This window comes from Amia ocellicauda, chromosome 8 (assembly GCF_036373705.1).
Source record: "Amia ocellicauda isolate fAmiCal2 chromosome 8, fAmiCal2.hap1, whole genome shotgun sequence".
NCBI lineage: Eukaryota > Metazoa > Chordata > Actinopteri > Amiiformes > Amiidae > Amia > Amia ocellicauda.
In genome coordinates this window covers 45,304,577-45,317,579 of record NC_089857.1, presented here as the reverse complement: position 1 = coordinate 45,317,579, position 13,003 = coordinate 45,304,577, and the positions used below count along the sequence as shown (strand labels likewise).

General features: G+C 46.3%; 1 protein-coding gene across 3 annotated transcripts in view; it reads right to left on the bottom strand.

The window, feature by feature from the left end:
* Window positions 1-13,003, bottom strand: part of tnpo1 (transportin 1) — a 35,128-nt gene extending 22,125 nt beyond the window's left edge. For all 3 annotated transcript variants that reach the window (XR_010817632.1, XM_066711655.1, XM_066711656.1), the window contains exons 1-5: window positions 12,900-13,003; window positions 12,618-12,731; window positions 10,308-10,383; window positions 6,515-6,664; window positions 4,921-5,027 (exon numbers count right to left, since the gene is read on the bottom strand). Coding sequence is in view for 2 of the 3 variants with exons in the window: in XM_066711655.1 (XP_066567752.1) it covers window positions 4,921-5,027; window positions 6,515-6,664; window positions 10,308-10,383; window positions 12,618-12,722 (438 nt within the window). In the remaining variant the exon portion in view is untranslated. The remainder of the gene's footprint in view (window positions 1-4,920; window positions 5,028-6,514; window positions 6,665-10,307; window positions 10,384-12,617; window positions 12,732-12,899) is intronic.

The window sequence follows — 13,003 nt, the reverse complement described above, 5'->3', positions numbered from 1 at the left end:
AATGCAAACGAGCTCTCCTGCCAGAACGGAGCGCAATCTCTACTGGTATTAACAATTAGGCCTACAGCGCATCGAGTGAATATCTGAAGAGCAGAAGAAAGCCCGAAGCAAGCCATCAGATTCCATTCAGCAACAAACGTTTCAGCTGTTGTTCAGGACATTATTTATTTATTTCAGTAAAGCAAAACAATGACTTGCATTCTTCCCTCGCAGAGAAAAGAAGAAACATTCCCGTGTAAACGTCCATTTCCAATAAAACCACACTGCATGTCTCTACCAATTCAGCTGTACTAGGAATCAGGCAGAGGGTTTTAAAGAGTTTTTATGGCAATTTTCCCTGTAATGAGACTTGAAATGAACCCTTTTCTTAGACAAAGCTTGTTTTAATGGATATATGAAATAAACTCAATAATAACTATTTCACTTTTCCACAAACAGCAGAGTATCTGTGGTACAAAACTTCCGACACGTGTCTGCTTCCAAGAATTATTTCAACATCGAATGGATGGATGGATGAATGAATGAATGAATGGATGAATATCAGAACGACTTTCTTTCAAAAGCAAAAATCAATTAAAACATCCTCATATTGACATTAAAAGGAACTCAAAAGATTCAGTTGCATTTCCTTATTATTTTTTATTTTAAATATCTTCCTCAGTAAGATAATATAAGTAGGGCAGTCAACCTTAAGTTTTGGGGAAGGAGTGTCCGTAAGCTAGCCTGCATATCGATCAATCAATCCCGTCTCTGCAGAGGGGATCGGGGACAGCAAAGTCCGCTCAGGTCAGACTGAACTTCAGGACATGAAACTCAGCTCAACTCAACTCAAACAAGGGCATCAGGACATGGAGAAGGAAGACTGCAAACCTCCTTCGTACATTGCAATAACTTTTAGCATCAATTACAACTTATGATGAAAAACAAAACCACATGAAAATATGTTGATATCACTCTGGTACAGATTCACAGCACTCTCTCAGATCATTGTTTTTAGATCGTCCAATCTCTTCACCCACCGACAATAATGCAAATGCACCACAACTCTGTGAAATAAGTACCAGCAGCCGTGGCAAATGACGTCTGGAAAACAACACAGCTACACAATAATATCAAGCATTAGCACAACAGGTGATCCTGCGAGTTAATGGCTACAGTTTCTCTCTGTAAACATTCAATTACAGAAGCGCTGGCACGGCACAAAGCCCAGAGCAGGAAGCAGCCCAGCCCATGAAGATGTGAGATCACATTGTGTGGCTCAGAGCCGGTCCTTGTCCAGCTCTGACGGGGCCACATTAGCGCTTTACCAACGGCAAGGAGCCGGTGCCTAATTTGGAACCATTTTTTGCTTTTCCACCGCAAAAGAACTGGTTCCGTTCCGGCGCGGAGCCGCTTTTTCTGGCACCAAAAACTTGCTGTTCTGGAACCGAAGAACCAGTGACGTCAGGGCCGGGGGCGGGGTAAAGACGTCTGCACAAAAAGTGATTGGCTGGAGTTCAGCTGCCATGTTTAAAATGCCGGCAGAGACGCGAGCAGTGAGGAGAGTTTTGATAAAAAATCAGCTAAATCAGCAGCGAACAGCGGTCTGTCAGAGACACTACAGTAACTATGTGTCTCACAGGTCAATGACTAGTTAGTTGTTGTCAAATGGCAGCGATGAGAGACGACTGAGCGCAACTTCCGTGTCAGGACAGCCGTGTTACCGCGAGATTATGACGATGAGAGTTAATGCGAGACAGATGGAACAGAAGCGCTGTTTGTAATGAAGCGCCGCTACGAGTCACGTGTCCCGGGTTGGTTTGCGCATGATTTATAATGTGAATAAATTCATTTTCTTAGCACAGGGCGAATTACACAAACCATACATATTGTACAGTAAGAGAAGATCAAATACACAGTGAGAGCTGTTAGTGATGCGCTTTGAGAGCGATCACATGCCAGCAGGGCTGAAAATGTATTATTATTATTATTATTATTATTATTATTATGTATTTGTTAGCGGACGCTCTTATCCAGTGCGACTTTCAACACATAAGAGCATCGCTGCGTGTCTGGCAACAGGGACAATGTAACAGTGATTTGGACCATCATCCCAGACTTCATCAATCAGCACAATTTCCCATCAAACCATTAACATCACCTGAGATCATTGATCTGCCCAGGACTGCGCCCCAAACACCCCCAAAACAGCCGCATCCATAATCAATAGGATAGCCTATAGTCATTGTGTTTTAAATAAGAATAAAAGTAAAAATACGCCACAAAATGAATGAAAATGTGAACTGTGTGCGCGGTGACGAATGCATGTTAACTCTAATTTGTATTTTATTCAATACAGTAAAAGTGTCTGAAAGCGAATCGGTGTAAATCCCTTAATGCATCAATACAAATCAATACAAATAAAAGGCTGAGTTATCTTAACATATTCGTATAGTTGTATTTCCGTTTCTGCTACATGTGTGATCTCGCGTTTTTTGTTTTACTTTTTTGTTTGATTGGGATGTATAACAGGGTTTGAAGTCGCAGTCCTCGGTGCTGATTATTATTCTGTGTGACGCTATATTGAGTTTGATTGGGATGTATAACAGGGTTTGAAGTCGCAGTCCTCGGTGCTGATTATTATTCTGTGTTTCTCTTACTCCGCGCTTGGGAACGCCCACCCCAGTGACGTCAGCGCTCGGTTCCAAAACCGGTGGAAAAGCGGGCCGGTTCCCAAAAACATCATCTGGATCCCAGGCCGAGCAGCGGCTTCGGCTCCAGCACCGGCTCTTTGTCGGTGGAAAAGCGCTACATGATAAAAGCGCCACCCCGCCAACATTCACAGCCCAGCCTCCTAACTGAAGAACTCAACACCCAGAACCTGCCTGTGAGCCTGCAGGCCAGATTAGCACTGAACCCGGCATTACTGACCTTCACACAAACACTGAGATGACTGACCAATGTGGCCCGTTGACACTCACTGGAGATCCCAATCCAGCGCCCAGCTGCAACTGTTCCTACACAGTGACCTTAATCTCACAGCCTTTAGGACCAGTACATGACAAATCGTCAGACTCCCACAGCAAACATCTTATCTTTTAACTGCCAGGACAATTAAGTACAGACTATTAAACCCTTCTGAGATGCAGGCAGGAGGACAACGATATCTGTGTTCAGACAGGGCAGAGAGGAGGCCAACGGACGAGGAAGTGGCTCTGCGTGATGAGAGAGAAACTAACCCACTTGACATTCCCTTCAGACCTGGAATAAGTCTGGTTGCTCTCCTCTGAACTGCCTCTAGAGCAGCGATATCTTTCTGCTCTAGAGGCAGTTCAGAGGAGAGCAACCAAACTTATTCCAGGTCTGAAGGGAATGTCCTACTGAGAGACTGAGGACCTGAACCTTTTCACCCTGGAACAGAGGAGACTACGTGGGGACTTGATCCAAGTCTTCATAATCATGAAAGGCATCGACCACATCAAACCAGAGGAGCTTTTCCAGATCAGCAGGGACACACGCACCCGGGGACACAAATGGAAATTGGGCTTCAAGGCATTCAAGACAGAAAACAGGAGACACTTCTTCACACAGAGAGGCGTCTCAATCTGAACAAACTCCCCAGCGATGTGGCTGAAGAGACAATTTGGGAACATTCAAAAACAGACTGGATAGGATCCTTGATCACTTAATTAATGGACACCAAACGAGCACGATGGGGTGGATGGGCTCCTCTCACTTATCAACTGTCTTATGTTCTCATGCTGTACGTTCACTGAGCAACGGTCACAGCCAGCCAGCTGGTAGGTTTTAAAAATCAGCCGCTAAAGCAGATCAGAGATAAGTCACAGGGCATTAGATAAACACTAAAGCAAAAACTTCAGGAGGAAAAAAACAAAAACACGTTATATTTCGGTTAATAAAACGAGAAGCTATGTTTTTAGCAGAAGTCCATCTTAGCTCACCTCCGGCCACACCACAGCACAATGCGATTATTAAACTCAATCCACACGAAGGTTCTTGTGCATCTCCCAGGTGGCGACATGCTTCCTCTATTAGAAACCTCTGCTCAATGGTCAAGCTGCTTCTGAAGGCAACGAGGCGAGACTCAAGTGGCCACAAACTGAAAACAGCAGAGGGCGCAGCAGGTCAGCACAGACCAGAACAACAGGACTCTTCTGGCTGAAGAAGAATATTTTTTTCACAGGCTTTGGGTGACCCAAAGTGTGACAGTTTGCACAGGTGTGAAAGATGGCATGGCATTAAGCAGAAAACCACATGATAATGTTAAACCAAAGAGGAAGCACAGAATATCAGATCATATCATGATTCATTTGACAGACGTATTTCTTGTGCAATGCAAAGGGCAAATCCGGTACAAGTCCTGGGGCAGTCACCAGCCTGCGGGCCACCGGCCATTCGTGACAAATCGGGATTAATGGGATAGCGGGATATGATTGCGCTGAAGACTGAAGCAAACCGAGTCTATGCAGCTGTTCGTTATGATTGTTGCTGCTGTTTACAGTGCAGCTCCGTGTAAATCAATGTCTCGTCGCCAATTCTGAAATCTAGAAGCCGAGTTGGGTTTAAACATCAGGAGCTGTCTGGCTCACTGTCCACACCAAACTGGAGGAGCCGTCAGTACCGCACCAATCTGATTCTCTCATCACGACATTAGAGAAAAGATCCAGACACTTCGCCCGCATCCGAGACACTCAGGGTGACCAAGATCCAGAACCACACCGGTCTGCTCTCAGACAGCGCCGCCCAGGCCCAGGGAAGAGGATTCACAGAAACCAGAAACCCAATCTCAGGCTTCGGCCAGTCGACCCGATACTGAAATTCCAGGAACCGAATCAAAACCAGGGTACGGAGCCAACAGGGGTGTTTAATCATATATACACAATGCTTATGTTCAAATACATCTCCTTGACTATTATTTACCTCGCAGGTGTTGTAGTCCTCAGAGTCCAGGAGGCCACACAGTTTGGGCAGGAGCTCAGGCCAGTTCTGTAGTTCCCCCTTGGAGGCGATGGTCGTGATCAAAATGCCTTTAAGGAGGAGAGCAAGTCAAATATAGCTTTTAATAGCAATAAAGGCTTTGTTTTCCTATAATTCAGGAAAAGCTCAGCAATTCAAGTCAACACTCGGATGAAGTCGAAAGGCGCAATGCAGGCGGCGTCCAACTCACGACAATCTCGACAGAAATACTGAGGCTTATGGGCTCAGTCGTCAATTTCGACTGACACGGATTCTGTCATTTCTGTCGTTACTCCTCCACTTAGTTTCAAAGCTTTTCTCCAACAATGCCCTGTCACGAGTGCAAGCAGCATCAGATACAGGATTTAACCTCTTATCTCTGCCTGACGTATAAATATGGGCAACTGTCGCTGTATGTGCATCAGGTAGAGATGCCGGTGTGAGATTTTGCCTTGATAATTCCTTGTTTGAATTTTATGGGTTTAAAATTCATTCCTGTGCATTACCCTGTGTTTACGCTCTTTTTATGTACTGTACAGTATATTCATTTAAATATAGGCCAACTTATGGTTTTAACTTGTAACATGTAGCATGACTTACGACGACAATAATAAAACTCCGACCTGCGTTCAAAACCGACCTGACATAGACATGAACTACGACAGGTCATAGACCAGAAGTCTGTCGTAATAAGTGGGAACATGCCTGTAGCCTGTATTTATCATGTGTAACTGTTGGAGCACGCCTGTAGCCTGTACTTATCTTCTGTATCTATAAGTCTGACCATGTGGTGAAACAAAATGCAGAAGGGCGGGTTGACACATTAGTCACAGTCTGCCAGAGCTGTTCCTGTGAAGACTGTCAACCTATTTAACCCACAGAGCTGAAGCTGGAAACAATCAAGCTATTGTCATCGTATTGTACAGTAAACTATTAAAAAGGAAACGGACCTGACAGAGACCGAGCCTGGGACGGATCTGCACACGAGAAACAAGCCCCCGTTTCCACGCTTTTCACATTTCACAACACTGGAGCGAAGCAGCCGCCTCTCTCTACCTGCTATAATCACAGCTGCCGCTGCGCTTTAATAATTCAGGGCTGGGAGGCGCAGACTACGACACTGCTCTTTTATTCACATTGAGAGACATGGACTTCGGGAAGATTCCTGGCTATGGTGTGGCAGAAATCTTCAAGATGTCGGCGCGCCTCGGCCTTAAATTCACAGAGGCCGTGAAGCCCCGACGATGGAGGTTATTTTAAAGCGCGGATCAAAGGCAGCTGTAAAACTAGCCTCAGAACAGTAAGCATTACTTTAGACATTAGAAATCCGTTCCAGAATTACACGGTAGATTTATTGTCAGACTGAGGGACCGGCGCTGATGACCAGTTACCACAAATCCGGCAGTTAATGAGATGCCAGAATACTGATCTCAGAGCTTTACAGAAACCTGAGCAGAGCAGCAGCTGAGCAATATTAGACCCGTGGCTAAAATCCCTTTAAAACCAGAGATGCAGTTTCTGACAGCGGCTCATGACCAGAAATCCCGTCCAGACTCACCCACAGTGGCCCGGATCAGCGGGGAGGCGTCACCGATGTTCTGCAGACATTCATTCTTGATGAAGTCCGACACGCCGTTGGGGAAGTTGTGGAAGTGGGCCTTGACGTTGTTCTTGAGTATCAGGCCGCTGAGGGAGCGTGTGGGCTCATCTGTGAACACAAGGACAGGAGGACACGGTGTCAGGACACGGCAGGACGGGACAGGAGGAGGGGCGGCAGGGCGGCCGTTGTATTACGAGCCTGGCTGCTGCAATCAGTGTTGTGTGATTATGTCAGAGTGTGTGTGTGCAAACAGGATGTTAGGGTATATTGTCAAAAGTGTAGAATTGAGAACAAGGGCAGTGATGTTCAGACTGTACAATGCACTAGTTAGAGCTCATCTGGATACTGTGGACAGTTCTGGGCTCCACACTTCAAGAAAGATATCGCTGCTCTAGAGGCAGTTCAGAGGAGAGCAACCAGACTTATTCCAGGTCTGAAGGGAATGTCCTACTGAGAGACTGAGGACCTGAACCTTTTCACCCTGGAACAGAGGAGACTACGTGGGGACTTGATCCAAGTCTTCAAAATCATGAAGGGCATCGACCACATCAAACCAGAGGAGCTTTTCCAGATCAGCAGGGACACACGGACCCGGGGACACAAATGGAAATTGGGCTTCAAGGCATTCAAGACAGAAAACAGGAGACACTTCTTCACACAGAGAGGCGTCACAATCTGAACAAACTCCCCAGCGATGTGGCTGAAGAGACAATTGGGAACATTCAAAAACAGACTAATCTACTAATCCACCTATTCTTGATCACATCCACAATAATGATCAAGTCGTTTACTGAGCGTCAGACAGGTAGCGACATCAGGCCCCGGCAACTTGCTTTGCAAACACAATTCAAAATTAAAAACGCAGACGTGCATTTCCTGGAAGTGCAGCTCAGGTCACAGTCCTTTTGGAACATAATTAATTAAATTAAAAAACAGATTAAATTCTGCCCAGTCTTCCAGATGGAATAGCACGATGGACTAAATACTGTAATGGTATCAGTGCCGAATCAATCTCTTTATTCTGCATGTTTCCAGTGACACAGATATTCCCACTCATCGCTACAGTCTAGCTTTCTCTTCTGCATCTGCTGGATTTAACGGCCTGTGTTGCCAGTTTAAGGAATCGATCGCACTACCTTGTTTTGCACATTCCTGCAATATTTTATAGGAGCTCGTTATTATTTATTTACTGGCAGACGCCCTCATCCAGGGGACCTTACAGTTTACACAAGCATTACAAAAGTGCAGGAACACAAATCAATAAAAAATTCAATTCAGTTATTATGGGATGGGTTCAATGCTCAACGCATTAAAAACACCTGACTGATCTAAACCCCTCAATTCAGGTAGATGTTAGTTTATGTTGACTAAATGCAATTTCACCATTTGAGGGCAGTGGAACTGATATAATATGACAACCAATGCAACTCAAACATCACAAAGCACTGCAGCACAAGTCATCTCTGCTACAGGTCCCTCATATAGCTTCGTCATATCAAATCTCTGAGGCAAGGGGGTTCCCCTAATACAGTCATTTGATTTTCTTTTCTTTCTTTCATATAAGAAATGCTGAACAGGTCAGCAAAAGTAAACAGTCCAGAAAGAAGCTGCCACTTACAAGGAGCAGCTTGTATTTATTGACACTGATGTGACATATCAGAGTCAGAGGGATGGAGCAGATCTCCATCTCTGCCAGCAGGAACCGATCCACCACGAAAAATCAAACATCGCTGTGAAAACCCGAGCCAGGATTGCGCCTAAATCTGTTGCTGTGCCGTCTGAATGATAATGAGGCTGCTTCTACAACCTAATCAAAAGAGAAAAAACTGAGAACTGTATGAGAAGGGCAGAAAGAAACCTCTGAGAATAATTGACTGCTCTCTTCTAAAACACAGAATCAATCCAGCGTCTAAGTGTTTCTCCAGCCTCATCAAAAGATTTCACTCGCTGCAAGAAGAACAAAACTAAAAACACAAACTCGGCACCCGACGGCAGGCTGTCGAATCCAGAGGTTTGAAGCTGCTTGGCAAGAGCAGTCTAACCCTGGCCTGCAGAGGGAGAGGTCCACTCCCTAGAGCAGAAAGTCTCTCCGGTCTCAGATTCTGGACTTTACGCACAAGGACACGCAGGGTCGACCACCTGGCTGAACAGATGAGCTGTGGTTCAGCCCTTTGACTGGGCAATGAAATGGTCGGGCAGATTGGAGCATCCGCAAGAGAACATGGAAACTAAACACAGGACCCGTGCTGCATTGGCCAGGAGGCACGGGGGGCCCAGGTCAGTGCCAGGGGACGGGAGGGCTGACCACTCACTCTGCACACCTCTTCCACAGCGCTACCCGTCTCCATGGAGCGACGCACCTCACGGGCACAGGGTGCCAACAGGCAGCCGCTGCATAATCACGGCTGTCAGAGCACGACGCCCAGCGGCCGTGAGAGAGGGGGATTCAAAAGCCCTGCCCTGACGCTTCAATGCACTCAAGACACAATGTAGACACCCAGTGCGATTGCTGGTTTCATGAAACGGATCAGAAGTTATAAGTACACACTGCTGACAGACGGTCACTGAACACAGAGCTGACTGTCTGATCTGAAGATGCGATCAGGCAAACACCACTATAATAACGGAGGAAAAAAAGCCAAAGCAGCTTTGTTTCTCATTTCTCATTCTCTGGCTTCTCGCTGACCCTGGATGGTTTCCTTTGAAGTGCAAACTTCTCCACCTCTGGAGAGAAAACGGGTTCAAAACGTTTAAGAAAAAACTAAAACAGTCGGGAGTGTTTCTCACAGGTATTAAGAGAATTATATCGTTCCAGGCAATAATGCACTGTGAGGAATAATTTGGCTTCTCTTCACGCAAGGCTTTTAAACAGAAAGAAAGCAGTTAACAAATAATACCACTACAAATAAGTACTTTAAAACGATGGGGTGAGACGGTTAGAAGCGGTTTTGCCATTTCTATTTCCAGGAAGCAAGGTACAGATTAAATTAACATTGCACAGGTATAGTTAGATTAAGAAGGAGGTATTAAGAACCGCTTTATGATTTCCTGTTATATTAGTGGTTAATACAGTCTAACAATAACCTCACAGTCATGTCACATCTCAGCGGCACAGTAGTAAGACACCAGCAGACAGACGGGTCTAAGGTACTTGTGATACTTACCACTGAATTACCTTTAAATATTAAAAAATAAGAGTATTCGAAAATGAAAACCGTAAGTATACACAATAAAGGCTGCACTGGTTACACTTTGACCTGTCATTTTTGTTGCAACAAAGCAATTCCCACTCGCTCCTTTGTCAGAACGAGCACACAAAACAGTTTACTAAACCAGGGGTGTAAAACACAGCGCTGCTGCACGCATTAGTCCAGCCCTGGCTGGTGAATAGCGCTGCTTTCGGTTTTGTTTCCAAGTGCAAGTCTTTCATCTGGGTTTTGTTGACGGAGGTAAAACTCTCTTTTCAGGCATCAGAGGCATTAATCCAGAGCTGATCCCGGCCTCCACAGCACGTCTGCAGCTGCAAACGCCTGTGCACGGAGGCCCAGCCACACGTCCCTTAAATTGTTGCAGGGGGTAGGGTTTTGTCACGGCTACACAATAAGGGCTTCCATGGTTGAGACAAGACTAGTGTCTAACTGTCAAGAACACAGAAATCACTCAAAATAAACACTCAGGATATTTATGGTCGTACTTTACAGCATGATCACAGACACCCAGACGCACACGAGAGGAGGTGGCAAGATCTTACCTTCCGATTTCAACTTGGTGAGGACGAAAATCAAGTAGTTGTTGAAGTCAGGATAATGATTCAGTTGCTCAAGTTTCTGAAAGAAAAGTTAAGGAGACCCAACCAGCAGATCGCCTTAAATTCACAGCACACAACACGAAGGAAAGCCAGAGGGGATCACGTTACTCTGAGCGGCGCCGCAGATGAAAGGATCTCCAGCTCCTCGTTTCCCACGCACTCAACTTCCAGCTGGACGTGAGAAACGCCAGGACATCGGCTGGATACCTTCACTATCAGATCATCTGTTGAGATGCGTTTGCAGAGAAGACAATTATATCTTCAGAGATGCCATCGAACACCACGAACCACAAAGCAACACTGGTTTCACTTCAGAGTCATTTTCACCTAGTGAGCGCAACAGTTTTATAACCTATACTACTAAACAAAAACCTGAATAAGAATAAATCTGTACCAGTAACTGAGTCACAACTTAACGAGTTTACCTGAGACCCTGCAAGATACAAAAGAACCAGAATAAAGCTCCTTGATTACCTCAGAGTAATGTCATTTCTACCAATATATTCAGAAAGCAATAAACTGTTTTTTCTATTTCTGCATAAAAACACAAATACAATCAGGTCTAACCCACAGACTTGCTCACATGTCATTCTGTGACAAACACATTAAAGACGGAAAGTTTAATTGAGCAGGGCCTGTGTAAAAAGTATATCATATCTATTATGATCTGAACTAGGAACAAGAACTCAAAAACACCATCTGAACTTTCCCCACTAGGCCAGACTAAACCAGTGGTTGTCAACCCTGGGGTCGAGACCGCATTCGGGCTCACAGCAAAAAGACTTGTGGTAACAAAGTCAGGGTGATTTTTGAAAATATAAAATTAAAAATATGATACAATTGATATGAAAGTATAGAGCACATGAATATACATAGTAATGCAATATTTATGATTAAAAACACAGAGACATATCTTGGGGGTGGAGACGAATCTGACAGTTTAAATTGGGTCTCGCAGAGAATGAACCTGCTGTAAATAACAGCAATTTGTTTCCCATTAGACAAGAGTGCTGTCAAAAGGGGACAAAATATGTATTTCAACAGAAGCATACAAGAGTTGGATTATTATATTGCAGTCATAAACATACATTTCACATGGATGTGCATGATTTATATATCTAACAAAGAGCAGATTTGACTGCAGTGTACAAATTAAAATTCTGAATAATTAAAATATATTGTTGAGTCTGGAGGCAAGCAAAGCACATGTATTGACTTCTAGACTATTTAATTATATCAATTAAATCAATTATTCATCCTAAGTGTATATATACATATATGTATAGCCTATAAGCCAATCACTAGCGGCCACTTGCGCTGTCTAAATCATATAAATATTACCGATTAAAGCGCTAACCCACAGCCTGGAGCAGATAATGATGATTTATTGAGCAGGCTGGTGTCAGACGCTGCCGTGCGATGGGATCAGTGCAAGATGAGAGGCGGGATTCACGGTTTGCAGGAGAGGGAAATGGTTCCCAGGCTGATTACAGCCCAAGCGGCCCGGCCTGCGCTGGAGCGGCGGTGTCTCACAGTCCACACGCCGAGGCAGGCCCGGTCCTGCCTACTTGTCTCGGAGACAAAACACGTGAAATGATATGATATGATAATAATCTCCGCCACATTGATCTGTCATCCGCAATCACAATGTTGCAACAGCACAGCGGTCAGTGACGTCAGTTCGCACTGACACATTGTATCGGTCGGGAAAGACGGCGGTTTGCAATCTGTGCGTTTCGCCCGGTCTGCCCCGGGACAACAGCGTGCCTGCCGCCGGTTCTGAGCGCCAGCTCCCGGCACAATGAGGCGGTCCAGACCGGTGTTCCGGTTTAGCGACAGTCCCTACAGCAACGGGATGATCCCGAGCTTCACCCCTTTGTGTGGCATCCGGGCACACTGCCGCGGGTTCATTCCCATCACCGACTATTATTAACCGCGTTACAACGCTGAAGCTCAGCCCAGACCCCCGCTATCCGCACTGATTTCCCCGGCGCGCTGCGGAGCTCAGTCACACGGGCTCCGGATCGGCCATGAAGGCACGGGCTCGGTTCCCTCCAAGTCGGAAGAAAGGGGACAAAACGCCTCCCGGCCGCTCGGCTTCTGCAGCTCTAAACATGGCTACGAGCGCGGCCCGACCCGCCGGTCCGGGTCCACACAGAACCGGGTCCACAGGGCTGCGCGACAACGACACGGCGGATGAGATATCTCCAGCCCGGCTGCGCACGCCGCCGGCCGCCCCGCTCACAAGGATACTTGCTGGACGGATCTCTGCGTGGTCGTGTCCGGGGACTGCGACTCCTTGAGCAGCTGCAGGATCTGCTGGAGCCCCTGCTCGTCGGGTTTCCACTCGTACTCCATCTTGGTTTTCTGCAACGAGAGGCGCACAGAAAGCAATATAAATACCGCCCGCTGCACACAGACACGCAGCTCCGCACAGAGGGGGCTGCGGGTTTATAGCGGCCTTGACCTTCACCGCGCCGGGCCGGGCGGGACGGGCGGCTCTGAGGTGCGGGAGGCTGCGGGAGAGACACCGACCTGGGCTGAGTTTGCTCCGCTGAGATTCCGGCCTGCAGCTCCGGGCCTCCAGCGCCGCTACACGCAGATCTGCTCCCGCGTCACGCCGCGTCACACGCCCGCAG